The sequence below is a fragment of the Osmerus mordax genome, chromosome 2, assembly GCF_038355195.1.
Source record: "Osmerus mordax isolate fOsmMor3 chromosome 2, fOsmMor3.pri, whole genome shotgun sequence".
NCBI lineage: Eukaryota > Metazoa > Chordata > Actinopteri > Osmeriformes > Osmeridae > Osmerus > Osmerus mordax.
Genome location: NC_090051.1, coordinates 13,299,670 through 13,315,333, shown reverse-complemented (window position 1 = coordinate 13,315,333; position 15,664 = coordinate 13,299,670). Strand labels below are relative to the sequence as shown.

Here is a 15,664-nt window from a genome sequence, read left to right as displayed (position 1 = left end):
TTATGGGCAACAACGACTTGCCCTGTAAGAAATCGAAAGGACATAAGTACTCGTTCATTCAACTTTCGACCTGTAATCCATGTTGAACATGCAAAAACTACAATCAAATCTGAGATTTCTCAACGACAATCAGGTAAAAGAGACACATTTAGCCGTTTAGCTCCATAGACTCCCATTCATTCTGCACTCGACCGCGATCACTCCCAGTGGAACTCTGGTGGAACTGCAACATATTTCGGTACAATGGGGCTTTATAGGGAGTGGCCAGGCTCTCCTTAAACAGGCTCTGGTCCTACTCTGGAGTCTTTACATTTATTCATTTAACAGCCACTTTTATCCAAAGCGACTTCCAAGAGAGAGCTTTACTAAAAGTGCATTGGTCAATGATCATAAACAAGGAGAAAGGTTTTTGCAGGCTTTTGTAGTCTTTGATATTGACTGGTGCATGCTGGGATTTCATGAAGTCAACTACCCGAGCTCAGTTCACAATTCAAGGTTCCTATGTCTAAACCAAAAATTATGTTGTCCGTGGGATGAAAGTAAATATCTGCAAAATAACTGTTAAATTAGCTAGTTTTGATAAAGTTAAATGAAATGTTTTAACAGAACATTTTGGTGAAAATGTTATTAATATTTGTAAAAAAAGAAAGAATTTTTGTGTGTTTTTAAGTAACAACATTTGGCTGTAATGTTTATGTAAAATTATACATTTACAGTTTGCCATTGTCTTCGTTCGTTCGTTATCTGCCGCTTGTCCGGGGGTCGGGTCGCGGGGGCAGCAACCTAAGCAGGGAGGCCCAGACTTCCCTCTCCCCGGCTACTTCCACCAGCTCTTCCTGGGGGACCCCGAGGCGTTCCCAGGCCAGCCGAGAGACATAGTCCCTCCAGCGTGTCCTGGGTCTTCCCCGGGGCCTCTTCCCAGTGGGATGTGTCCAGAACACCTCACCAGGAAAGCGTCCAGGAGGCATCCTGATCAGATGCCCGAACCACCTCAGCTGGTTCCTCTCGACGCGGAGGAGCAGCGGTTCTACTCTGAGCCCCTCCCGGATGACCGAGCTTCTCACCCTATCTCTAAGGGAGAGCCCGGACACCCTGCGGAGAATGCTCATTTCGGCCGCGATCTCGTTCTTTCGGTCACTACCCACAGTTCGTGACCATAGGTGCCATTGTCTTTCTATCTGTATTTCCTGTCATTAAGAAACACAGAAAAAAACGTATAATTTACAGAAAACAGGCAAACAGGTTAATAGAGGTAATCCAAAAGGCAGAGTCAAGGTACAGACAATGGGTCATAGGTAGGCAAACAAAGCAATAAGGATAATACAGGAGAAAAGTCAAACAATACAGGCAAAACTGTAAATTGAACTTGAATAAATTAATTTATGCTTGACATTACAACAAGAAGCTTAATGTTTAATTCATCACATTTCTGTCATGCTGCTGCTACTTCTGTCATTTTGTTTTCAGCGCCGCAGGTAGGACTGAAAGATATCCTTTAGTTTCAGGCTAATATTGTAACGGGGCGACAACGTTTGGGTGTTTTGTGATTGTGACATGTAAATATTGGCTGTTGGTAGTGGGCGGGGTTGAACAATGGTAAGTGATTATTTTAGAATGGTGTATGGTTTGTAGCGTTTCCCAACAGGTGTGCCAAATGGCCTCTAATGAGACCGACGTGATTGGTGACGGGAGGAATTAAATGCGGAGGACGGCATTCAACGGGGAAGCTGGTTATTGGCAGGCGCCCAGAAAGGACTCAACGACGAACCTCCACGGAGTGGAACAGCAACCGTTACGATCGAGCAGAAGGATCATACAACGCACACAACGAAACAACGTCAAGAAACGCTGGAGGACACTGGTATCGTGCGCCCCACCAAAAGACGTACAACGCTCTCTATTTCGGCAGCAAAGGGAAGGGAAATACACTTGCCTGTACCACATTGCCGTGTGACAGCCTAGTGGTTTAACCTCACTGCCAGTGCGGGTCCTGATCTATCTTATTCTTCTTCCGCAGTTCCGTGGGAAACATACGCCACCGCTGTGAAAGGACAGTTTTGGTGGAACTGCGGTGCGCTTGCGGCTGCGTTACACTGGAGCCCTGAAGTCATCAGCTGGGTCGTGAGTGGTGTCTGGACTGGTGGGATCGCTGGACAAATCCTCTCATGAGTGGTCTATTTTTTACTTACTTTTATATCAATCTGGATCTTCTGCTACTTCTGTGAGGGACTGGGGGTTATGAGCCGGTCGCCGTTTTGCGGCATACGTTTATGGTGTGTTATAATGTTTGCAGTGTTGTGGGTTTGCAGTGCAATTGCTGTGGGATTGGCAGTGAAATTGCTGTGGGTTTTGCTGTGAATTTGATGTAAATTGCTGTGGATTTGCTGACATTAGCTTTTGGCACCAGGTGTAGGGCTGCGATTTGCTCATGACTTAAGTCTTCTGTTTTTTAGAACTGTGTATTAATAAAGGGATATTTATTATAAATTATTTCACTGTGTTGGTTGTGCGCCTCAAGGATCCGAGTTAAAAATCCTTTCCGTTACAAATTGGCGTAGTCGGCAGGATCCTTGACGCACACAGCATCATGAGTGAAAATGAGGAACAACCGGCAACCCAGCCTCAAAGAGCGAATGCTTTTATGCCATGGTTTATGGGTGTACCGTGGGTCCCGAAGTTTAGTGGAGATGGGGAGTCAGACAGGTTTAGTGAATGGAAATTTCAAATGGAAGCCTTGATTAGGGCCCAGGGGCTGAATACAGAGCAACGGGTTGACTTTATTCTGAGTGCATTAGAAGGAAATGCTAAAAGAGAAGTGGCACTATTGGAACCGGATAAACGCAACACTGATGTCGCAATTCTGAAAGAAGTAGCACTGTTGTATGGAAATCAGCAGCCAGTGGCTAAACTGCGGCTCAAATTTTTCAATGTCAGACAGGAACCAGGGGAGGATGTACGGGCCTTCACCCTCCGCTTACGTGAACTGCACCATCAATGGCGAGCAAGAGAACCCCTTGCAGATGGGACCGATGATGAACTCCTTCGCACGCAATTTTCCATGGGCCTGAGGCCTGGTCCAATTGGCCAAGAGATACAGAGACAACTTCGCAGGACCCCCACACTCTCCTTCGCAGAGGCCTTTGATGAAGCTAAGGCACTGGAACGGGAGCAAGGTCATGCCGAAGGCGCCCAAGTCTGCCCAACCTTTGCTAAAACGACAAGGACACCTACGCCTGAGCCCCCAGGTAATACAGATTGGCAACGGATAAAAGAGACTTTACGGGCCGAGTTGCGTGAAGAGTTCAAAGAGCAGGTGACTCTGCTAGGAAGGTCTATCGTGGATGAACTGCAGGGGCGCTTGAACATCAGCCCATCAGCACCCTCCCCTTTAATTCCAGCTCATTCCAACTCGACTGGGCGATCACAAACCAGCGGCACGGCCACTCAACCTTCCTGGCCTCCCCAGTCAAATGCCCCTCAACGTCAACGACGGGGGTCAGCTTCCCCCGGGCAGCCAGTGGGATGCTCAAGGTAGAGCTATCTGCAGAGACTGCGGAGAAACTGGCCACATCCAGCGCTTCTGCCCCCGGCGACATCCAAACCAGACGGATTTTCGGTTCTCCCGGTCACAACAGGGCGAGTGAACCGGGAGGGGCCCCCCACGGCACCCCCACAAAAGCCCTCGATAGTTGGCAGATGCCCTGAGATTGAGGTGTTCGTGCAACAACAACGAGTACCATGTATACTCGATACTGGCTCACAAGTAACCCTCTTTAGTGAAGCACTATTCCAGCGCCACTTTGGTGAAGACAGTATGCTTGACCCTAGTAGTATATCGTGGCTGGCCTTGAAAGCAGCAAATGGGCTGAACATTCCTTATGTGGGGTATGCGGTTTTAGATTTTCAGATAGGGGGTATAGACGTGAAAGGGAAAGGGGTACTGGTTGTCCGAGATGATTGCATCAACACGGAATATGGACTCTTGGGCATGAACGTCATAGCGGACTGCTGGACAGGTATTTTTAAGAGTGGGCATCCTGGGGTGGCTGCATTTAAATCTGTGTTCCCTCCTGCTGCAGAAAAAGCCTGGGATGCTGCCTTTGTCGCCTGCCAAAGGACTAAAGCCTCTGTGACCTGCATGGAGCTACAAGGTGTGGCTAGGCTTCCACGGCAGCCCCAAGTGGTGATTCCACCATTGACCGAGATGATCATTTGGGCTCAGGTACCACAGGCTGTTGGCCAGCCTGACTGCCCCGTATTGATTGAAAACCTAGAGAACTGTGGCCAAAAATGGAGAGTAGCTAGAGCCGTGAGTTGGACCCGAGGGGGAAGGGTTCCCTTGCGCCTGTGTAACCCTAACCCGTTTTCCCTTGAACTTCCCCAGAGGTGCCCCCTGGCTTTGGTGGTACAGATTGACGAACAGGACATCCAAGGACAGTCAAGATTGGTGTTGCGCAACACCGGACCCCAAGTCATCGAAGTCGACATACGGCATGCAGAGGAAAGCCCAGTCAATGACCACCCAGCCATGTCCCTGGGCGGCGAGGGACTGAACGGCGATCAACAGGCCCAATTGCAAGCCCTGCTGCGCAAGTGGTCCCATGTCTTTGCAGCTAACGACGAGGATTTTGGCAGAACTGCCATTGTCACCCATCGGATTCCCACTGGCACAGCACCGCCAAGTCGAGAGCGCTACCGCCCAATCCCTCCAAAACTCTATACAGAACTGAGAGTCTTGTTGCAAGGGATGCTGGACAGTGGAGTGGTTAAAGAAAGCGCCAGCCCGTGGGCTGCTCCGGTGGTCCTTGTTAAAAAAAAAGACGGCTCCTTAAGGTTCTGTGTGGATTACCGTAAACTCAACGCGGTAACCCACAAGGACTCCTTTCCGCTGCCCAGGATTGAAGAATCCCTCACCAGCTTGGGGAAGTCGGAATGGTATTCCACACTTGACCTTGCCAGTGGTTATTGGCAGGTGGAAGTCGCTCCAGACGACCAGGAGAAAACTGCTTTCGCCACGCCCTTCGGACTCTACCAATTCGAGCGTATGCCTTTCGGCCTCTGTAATGCTCCTGCCACCTTTCAGAGGTTAATGCAACGCTGCTTAGGAGCCCAAGTGTATGATTACCTTCTCATCTACCTTGATGATGTCATAGTGTACTCCACAACTTTCCATGCCCATTTGAAGCATCTTGAGCAGGTCTTCGCCCGCCTCCAAGAGCATGGCCTCAAGTTGCAGCCTCGCAAGTGTCGCCTCTTTCGACGTAGCGTTACATACCTCGGACACGTCATCAGCAAGCAGGGCGTTGCTACTGACCCTGACAAAACTGCGGTAATCCAAGACTGGACCATACCATCAACTGTCAAGCAGGTACGCTCATTCCTTGGCTTTGCCGGCTACTACCGCCGGTTTATTCCAGCCTTCGCCAAAGTAGCAGCTCCACTACACCAACTTCTACAAGGTCAGGCCAACCGACCATCTGCCCGCATCCAATGGACAACGGATTGCCAGGCCGCATTCGACCATCTGAAGCAAGCCCTACTCACTGCTCCCATCCTTGCCTACGCCGATTTTCAACTGCCCTTCCGACTATACACGGATGCTAGTCTGAGCGGGCTGGGTGCAGTTCTCGCTCAAGTTCAAGATGGAAGGGAAAGGGTCATTGCCTATGCCAGTCGTAGCCTCCATGCTGGTGAGCGCAACGACACAAACTACAGTTCCTTTAAGCTAGAACTGCTAGCATTGAAATGGGCCATTACAGAAAAATTTAAAGACTACTTGTGGGGGGCACAATTCACCGTCTTCACCGATAACAACCCGCTGGTCCATCTTGATACGGCGAACCTTGGCGCAACCGAACAGAGGTGGGTGGCCCAACTTGCAAACTTCTCCTACGACATCCGCTATAGACCGGGGACAGCAAACCGCAACGCTGACGTTTTATCCCGGCTTCCAGGGGAAGCTACCAACCTGTTGGTGCATGTTGCAGGGTGCACCACTTCCCGAGAACAGCCCGTCGAGCCCAAGGGTTGGGGTGAACAACAGAAAGAAGACGCAGACCTCCGACTTCTGCATTCTTGGAAAGTGAATAACAGGCCTCCATCAAACCGCTCTTCACTGTCCCCTCGGCTTCGCTGCCTCCTCAGAGAGTGGAACCGAATAGAGCTGCGAAATGACGTATTGGTGAGGTGTGTCGCGGAACCAGACACCGGCGAACCAGTGGAGCAAGTCCTCGTCCCAGAACAACATGCCCGTCGGCTCTGGGAGGACTACCACAAGGCCGGGGGCCATGCAAGTGGCGACAAGATGGTGTCTCTCTTGAGGAGAAGATTCTACTGGGTAGGAATGAGCACAAGTGCACGGACATGGGCAGCGGAATGTACTACTTGCATAGTGGGAAAGTTGGGTGCGCCACCAAAAGCCCCCTTATGTCCTATCCCCTCTAGCTACCCCTTTGAGACCGTGGCATTGGATTTCCTGTCCCTCGGACGACCTTCAGACACCTACCAGTACATCCTTGTCATCACTGACCTCTTCTCCCGCTACACTCTGGCCGTACCAACCAAGGATCAAACTGCTTCAACAACTGTAAAGGCTCTATGGACGGCTCTCATAGTCCCGTTTGGCTGCCCGGAACGCATACTTACGGACCAGGGGGGAGCCTTTGAGTCAGCGCTGATGCAGCAATTGTGTATGGTGTATGGCTGTAAAAAGGTACACACTACACCCTACCACCCGCAGGGAAATGGAGCCTGTGAACGTTTCAACCGTACCCTTCTGTCTCTGCTGGGCACTATCGAGAGCAGCTCCCAAACTCATTGGCCGAGTTTACTTCCTGCCCTGCTACAAGCATATAATAACACCACACATGCGAGTACAGGCATACCCCCTCATTACGTTGTCTTTGGGCGCCATGCCAGACTACCCGTAGACATGCTCCATGATGTTGCACCCCCCCAGCGTAGAGAGGACCTGGAGGGATGGGTCCGAAGCCATCACCAAACACTCCTCCAGGCTTATGCCACTGTCAAGGGAAATGTAGAACGACGAACCCAATGGAACCAAGACCGCTACAATCGCAATGCACGGATTATGCCACTGTTGCCTGGGGAGCGAGTGCTCATAAAGAACTTTCGACGTCGGGCCCAAGGGAAGCTAGCACCTCAGTGGCTACCTATACCCTTTATCGTAGTCACCCAACCCTACCAAGATAGCCCAGTCTTCACGATACGCCCCGAAGGGAAGGAAGGACCCCTTCGGACAATTCATCGCAACAACCTCCGCTCATGCCCAGGTGATGTACCCTCGACAAACGACAACAATCCACCAAATGAACAACTCGCGACTCCTTGGCCAAGTGGCCCCCTCGCTCTGTTCCCACCAGCTCAACCGCTGCAGCTCGAACCTTGGGCAGCAATGCCAGGGCCAGCCGAAAAACCACCCAGCTTTGAAACACAGACAATTCCTTCTCTTGCCTCAGTCAACCCGTCTCAGGAAGCCCCTGGCCCAGAGTCACTACCGACTGTAACTGCATGTGATCAAATATTTCAACCTTGTGTGACACCAGCTCACGACCCAATTCCAACACACCAAAGGACTGAACCAACCACTGCTAGGCGGTACCCAAACCGCTCTACTCGTGGTATGCCTCCGGCACGATACAAACCGTGAGTTAGACTGGACACTGTTGGCCAGTGCAACATAGAACACTGAACATTGGCCATGGTAGTGGTCGAGGACGACCACCATTAAAGAGGGGGGAAGAATGTAACGGGGCGACAACGTTTGGGTGTTTTGTGATTGTGACATGTAAATATTGGCTGTTGGTAGTGGGCGGGGTTGAACAATGGTAAGTGATTATTTTAGAATGGTGTATGGTTTGTAGCGTTTCCCAACAGGTGTGCCAAATGGCCTCTAATGAGACCGACGTGATTGGTGACGGGAGGAATTAAATGCGGAGGACGGCATTCAACGGGGAAGCTGGTTATTGGCAGGCGCCCAGAAAGGACTCAACGACGAACCTCCACGGAGTGGAACAGCAACCGTTACGATCGAGCAGAAGGATCATACAACGCACACAACGAAACAACGTCAAGAAACGCTGGAGGACACTGGTATCGTGCGCCCCACCAAAAGACGTACAACGCTCTCTATTTCGGCAGCAAAGGGAAGGGAAATACACTTGCCTGTACCACATTGCCGTGTGACAGCCTAGTGGTTTAACCTCACTGCCAGTGCGGGTCCTGATCTATCTTATTCTTCTTCCGCAGTTCCGTGGGAAACATACGCCACCGCTGTGAAAGGACAGTTTTGGTGGAACTGCGGTGCGCTTGCGGCTGCGTTACACTGGAGCCCTGAAGTCATCAGCTGGGTCGTGAGTGGTGTCTGGACTGGTGGGATCGCTGGACAAATCCTCTCATGAGTGGTCTATTTTTTACTTACTTTTATATCAATCTGGATCTTCTGCTACTTCTGTGAGGGACTGGGGGTTATGAGCCGGTCGCCGTTTTGCGGCATACGTTTATGGTGTGTTATAATGTTTGCAGTGTTGTGGGTTTGCAGTGCAATTGCTGTGGGATTGGCAGTGAAATTGCTGTGGGTTTTGCTGTGAATTTGATGTAAATTGCTGTGGATTTGCTGACATTAGCTTTTGGCACCAGGTGTAGGGCTGCGATTTGCTCATGACTTAAGTCTTCTGTTTTTTAGAACTGTGTATTAATAAAGGGATATTTATTATAAATTATTTCACTGTGTTGGTTGTGCGCCTCAAGGATCCGAGTTAAAAATCCTTTCCGTTACAAAATTAGTATTCTAAAAACCTCACATTAAAATGGATTGAGGAATGATAAGAGTATTCACGGCAGGTGGATAACTGCATTGGTACAGTCTGCTGGTCCGCTGAGAAGTGTGCATGAGAACAAAAGCAGCAGCTTTTTCCAACAGATCAGATCACTGGCAACCGGCACAAAATCGACTCCCAGAACATTTGTTCATATAGGATTGCAGATCTTCACAGGCACCCAGGGTGTTTGTCTGTAGAACAGGATTGCAGGTCTCCATTCAGACACCCACAAATGGCGATTGTGAAAGTCCTCATCTTTCAGGGCAACCGTCACACAGCCTCACACAGGCTGTTGGCTTGAGGGTGGTAAGGCAATGGTGTGATGGAGCTTTACCCTGAGACTGAGCAACGGCAATCCATTAGTCAAGGTGAACTGTGGGTCGAGATCAGAAATTGAAGGTGCGCAAAGTTGTTAAACCAGGTCCATTTGTTCAAGACAGTTCAAGTTCAAGTCTTTTATTGTCAGGTACACAGAACAACACAAGGTCAGACTGGGCACTGAAATTCTTAAGACAAGACAACGCAAGCACCTGGCATGACATAACATAACAAATAAGTACACAGAACATAATTTACATCTATGCTAAGCTTAAATAAGTAAAACTTCCTAAATATACAGATAACAATAAATAATACACTATACTAACCCTAAATACTAAAACGTCCTAAATATACAGATAACAATAAATAATACACAATACTAACCCTAAATACACATAAAATCTATTACAACCCTTTAACCTATTCTAACCTAGGTAGAGTACAGTGAGTGCAATAGTGCAAAATTACAGATAGTGCAGCCAGCAGCTGAAAGTGACAGTGTGTAAGTAACTATTAAGAGGTCAATCAAAGACTATGTCAATGACCATACAGGAGCCTGATGGCGAAGTATTTGAACAGCCAAGCTACATCAGTGAAACAACCGGCCACCTGTTGGTCCTGTCCTCCATGGTGAGTAGGTGATCAAACCACAGGGATGAAGGGAGAGAGGGCACCCACATGGTCAACACCGACATGGTTGAAACGGCTTGCAGGCACTTTCCAAGTTTTGATTTATTTTACACAATGGTATTACATTTCCAAGAGTTTCTAGAGTTTCATCCTTTTACCATCAAAGTCCTAGTTTCTAATTTCTTAATTTCCTCGATATTGCACTGCATGTTCTGCAAACAGGTCAAAAGAACCAGTGTAAAGGAAATGTTAGCACAATAAAACAAAACTAAACTTCAAGGTCAGTAATGTTACATTCCATTGGAGCCTGGCACTTAAAGATCCTGTAAAGTAAATTCCATGTTTTGCTTCTAAGTACATTATATACGTGTGAAATGAGTTCCTGAAAGCATGTGCAAAGCGCTAAAACTTTATCGCACTGAAATGTGGAGTTAGACTGAAGAACAGTTTCTCTTCCGTTTTCAGATCAGGTTTTAATGGGCGGAGCCAAAAAATGCCCTATCTACGTCATTTTGCCCCATCTACGTCAGATCACTGAATGGCTTCTCCTGCTGTACTGTTATTGTAGCTTACATCAGCTAGCTAGCTAGCTTCAGGATGTCTCCCACCACCCGCAACTGCATCTTCCCTGGATGCAAGAACTCCAACTGCGCTGCAACGCTATTTAAGTTCCCTGTTGATAATGAAAGGAAAAATAGGTGGATAGATTTTGTGAAGAGACACGCTCATGGAAAGCTTCGGATAAACTCTAACAGCCGCCTCTGCGCCACTGACTGCACATTGTCCAACTAAGGCTAGGTTTAATGACTGTTCGTCTAATTAAATATCCGAATACATATATACATTAAAAAACTATTCAACTTACTACGACTGTTATCCATTAATTTATACTGTTAAGAGTGTGCTAACCGAATAATCGTTAAATGTTGCATTAAAGATACATGCCCATGGATGCATGCCCGGGAGTCAGGTGGCTGAGCGGTGAGGGAATCGGGCTAGTAATCCGAAGGTTGCCAGTTCGATTCCCGGTCATGCCAACTGACGTTGTGTCCTTGGGCACTTCACCCTACTTGCTTCGGGGGAATGTCCCTGTACTTACTGTAAGTCGCTCTGGATAAGAGCGTCTGCTAAATGAATAAATGTAAATGGATATTTTGAACTACTTACCAAATGACTCGCCATTGAAATCATCAGCATTCTAGTTTTGTTCTTATTCGCTGACGTTCTTTGTGTGATAGACAGACGAAAATGTCCAATGATACTAGACACAGAAATGGCTATATTTGATTGGCTTAGATGGTTTCGGGAGCATTGTTCCCGCCTTCTTCTACGGAGACACAAAACTTTTTTTTACAAGTACACAAATCTTTTTCTTCTACGGAGACACAAAACTTTTTTTACAAGTACACAAATCTTTTTCTTCTACGGAGACACAAAACTTTTTTTTACAAGTACACAAATCATTTTCATCTACGGAGACACAAAACTTTTTTTTACAAGTACACAAATCTTTTTCTTCTACGGAGACACATTATTTTTTTACAAGTACACAAATCTTTTTTGCAAGTACACAAATCTTGCCTTCTTCTATGGAGACACAAAACTTTTTTTGCAAGTACACAAATCATTTTCTACAGAGACACAAATCATTTTTGCAAGTTACAAATCGTTTTTACAGAGCTCGCTCTCCTGGCACTAATTTCACGCCATAAAAGTCTGCAACAAACGTGCTCACGAACTTACCTTTAACTAGCCTGGCTCTGCCCTCCTACATACTTCCGCTCAATTTTATTTTTGCTTCTGTACATAGGTCTGGCCATGAGGTACATAAGCCAGATTTTTCAGGTTGATTTTCTACCGGCGAATCAGCAAACAGAGGGAGTGGCTGAGAACGATGACGTTGATGTCGCGCTAGTTTGTGTTGTAGTTCCGTAATGGCGGCGGAGAAAGATGCGAGCAAAGCCATTCGGTCCGTTGTGGCAACGCTGCCGAATATCCAACAGCTAAAGCCGGAGCAAGAACAAGTTTTGCTGAGTTTTGTTGGTGGCCATGATGTTGTGGCTCTCCTCCCCACGGGGTTCGGGAACAGTTTGATTTTCCAGCTACGGCAGCTAGCTCTGTTACAGTAGTGGTGAAGGAATTGGCTAAGGCGAACGCTAGCGATTGGTTATGGCAGATCAGAGTGGCTCTGGGCAGATCCAATAGTTTTAAACTTCAACAGAGTACCCGCCTACAAGGAAGTTAACGCTTGTCAATGGAGCGAGGCCAGACTCTCTGTACAAATGCAATGTACGAGAGTCTGGTTAGGACCAGGCTAACCTTTAACTCCATCCGTAAAATAATTTGAGATTTAGTATTTTTGAACCTCTGAACTTACCGTTGGACAGCCTGGGCATGAGATGGGAGGGCATGAGATGGGAGGGCATGAGACGGGAGGCTGCATGCTGCTACCCATCTCATTCATTCTGCACTCGACTGTTAGCGCCCTCATATGGAACTAGAGTGGAACTGCAACCAGTTCAGAACCCGGAAGTTTTCCCAAGAGTGGCAGTTCTCTCTATATTAAACATTCTCTGGTTAAAGGTTTAAGCTTAGTTAGATACGCATTGTTTGGAGTTGTTGTTGTGTTCGCTCTGTTTTGATATGTGTAATGTGATTGTCTGTAGTTTGGATACAATAAGTGTTCACCCTCAGTGTGAATGTTATTCAGTTAGATGGCGATCTAAAAAAGCTTTACGTGAGGCGAGCAATATTCCTCTCTAATTCGCACAGCCAGCTGGCGCTACAGTTGTTATCTGAAGCATTGGTAATATCTGTAATGTCTGGATGCTGATTACAGCATCTGGATGCTGTATGTTGTGCCAACGACATGTTTTGAATGAAAATGTTAAATCGTTGTATCTTGTTTTGGCTTTATTTAATATTAGTAGGCTATTATTGAAAACACTGTTTTTTTTTTTACAAAAAAGTTCAATTAATAAAAGTAATATTTACCGGAAAAGAACAGCCTGTAATGTAATATTACAGATATATCTTGTATATTTGGTACAGGAAAATTACTTTACGGTTAATTAATGTTAATGAAATCTTTTTTCTTTACTGTAATTTAATGGGTTTAATCTGGCGTCCCAGCTGCTAGATTGTTCCTGTTTAAAAAAAAAAATCTTTTTACAGAGTGTATTGTGACATTTATTAAACAAACTCTGCCCTTGGATCTACCCTGTGGTGTGTGGCTTGTTACATATGCAAAGAACAAGGGCATTGTCAAGTACAGGTTATCAACATCATTAAAAAAGTTGTTTGAGTTGGGAAATCTTCTTCTGTAGTCTGTTCAGGAATCTTAATTATTGATAAGATTCAGTTTAACTGCATACATGAAACAGTTTCAGGGACTACTTGTAAATAGCATTAATTAATAACACTTACTTGGTTAGGTTCATCTGGTTATTACTTTTAATGCATCAACTTTCAATATTCTGTTCTTTTAAATCGGTTGTACATGTTCCTAAATAGATGTAGGTGTTAAGTAGGGAAATCTTGAAAAATTCAATCGAGCCATTTCTTTTTTTAATATTTCACAATTTATTTTTGCACACATAAACTCAGTATTCTATTTCTAATTTTAGTCAGTTTAAGACCATAAATTAAGGGGTTAAGCAGTGGAGGAACTATTAAAAACTCCATGGCCAAAAAATTCTGAAGACTTTGTGGTAAATCACTTGAGCCATAACGCATGTGCATTACATCAAAAAGCAAAGCAACTATGACATGAATCAATGACAGTAAATGTGGCACACAGGTCTGCATAAACTTTCCCCTGTCCTCTAAAGACCTCAAACACGATCTGACCAGATACACATAGGTATACACTATGAAAACTGCATGGAGGAAATAAATTGCTATTGTAACAAGAGCAGTGGTATTACTTGGTGTTGATGACGTAATCCAACTGGTAGCAGAGCATGACAGTTGAGTGATCAAGAAGTTAGCACAGTAAAGTTTAGGTATGTGTGAACCACATAACCTCAATCTGAAGGTAAATGTTGTACCAATAAACAAAAGAAACAAAGGAACAAACCAGGAGAAAGAGACTAACTGAGTGACCCGCTGCTTAGTCATGACAGAGTGATACTGCAGTGGCCTACATATTGCTACGTACCTGTCATATGCCATCACTGATAGAATAGAAAAATCACAACAAGCGTATGAATATAATACAAACGCTTGAATCAGACATCCTGCATAAGAACTAACATGAGCATAAGACAATAGATCCAACAGGAATTTGGGGTAGAATCCTGCAGTTCCATAAAGTCCACTGATGCACAAATTACACAGGAAGATGTACATGGGCTCATGGAGGTTTTCATCTAAGATGATGGTCAAAATTAGAACAATGTTTATCAAAAGAATCAAACAGTAACACAGTAAAGTGAATGAGAAGAGGGTGCCTCTATAGTACATAAGCCCTTCCAACCCAGAAAGAGTGAATACAAAAACGAGGGATTCATTGTCCATTATAAACCATAAACTGTAAGCAAAAGTATTCATCTAAAAGTAATTGTGTAATCGTATTTTTTTCATTTGACCCCAATACTATGCATAACTTTATATGACATCTGAGACAAACAAACAGGTCATCTTATCAGTAGTCTAAGTCAGGAAGGCCTATGCTGAACATACCTACTGCCTACAAGATATTACCGAGTTCAGTCAGATGTTGGCGTGTGCTGTGTAGTTTCCTCTACTGTTCTTCACTCCTGTGTACAGTCTGTTTATAGTCTGTGATTGCCTCAGCTAGTTGTTCTGGGAATTCAAGATGACCTATGAGTGAACAGAATTTGTGTGGTTGGTGAGAATACATCACCACAGAGATATTCAAGTGGTTGGAGAAAAAACAAGCTGTCAGATAACAAAAAGACATTTATGAATTGAAGGTCTCTGCGCTGTGGTAAAAGAACCACAAGTAAATTAACTTTGCATCTAATTCCCCCCAACAACTGCAAAAACAATAGCCCATAAGCACACTTACATAGTTAAGTACATCTGGTCATTCCTTTTAATGCATCAACTTTTAACATTCTCTTATTTTTTATCTGTTAAATATATGTTTAAAAATATTAATTAACTAAATGTAAAAGTTTTTATACATTTAACTATTTATTTATTGCAGAGAGAAACACATAATTGGTTTCTAACTTTTGTCAGTTTAAGACCGTAAATTAGGGTATAAGTAATAGAGGTACTATCATGAACTCTGCATTACATCAAAAACAAAGCAATTATGACAAGAAACAATTATAATAAATGTGGCATAAAAGTCTGCATGAACTGTCCCCTGTCCTCTACAGACCTCAAACAAGATCTGAACATATACACATAGGTACACACTATGATCACAGCAGGGACACAATAAATCACTGTTATTAGAAGAGCAGTTGACATACTTGGGGTGGTTGATGTAAGACAACTAGTAGCAGAGCATGATAGTTGAGCACTCAAGAAGTTAGCACAGTATTATTTTGGTAAGCTCACATAACCTTAATCTGTAAATACATTTAAAACAGATAAACAAAAGAAACAAAGGAACAAACCAGGAGAAATCAGTCATGACAGAGTGAATCTGCAGTGGTCTACATATTGCTCTGTCAAATGCCAGGTACAGGAAGATTTTCATCCAGGATTATGGTCAAAAGTGGAGCCCCATTCATCAAAATAATCTCACGGAAACACTTTAGAGTGAGAGAGGAGTGTTACTCTGGAGTCTTTTGTCATGTCCAACAACACATGCTCAATTCAGTAGACAGATTATCCATGAGGACTTGTCCACCTTACCAAAGAAGGGTTACTGAGGCAATTCAAACAATGTGGAT

General features: G+C 45.3%; 1 protein-coding gene across 1 annotated transcript; it reads right to left on the bottom strand.

The window, feature by feature from the left end:
* Positions 1-13,373: 13,373 nt before the first annotated feature.
* Positions 13,374-14,315, bottom strand: LOC136958736 (olfactory receptor 2K2-like). The gene has a single exon (XM_067252836.1). The coding sequence runs from the start codon at positions 14,307-14,309 to the stop codon at positions 13,374-13,376; it is 936 nt and encodes a 311-aa protein (XP_067108937.1). The 5' UTR covers positions 14,310-14,315.
* Positions 14,316-15,664: the final 1,349 nt, after the last annotated feature.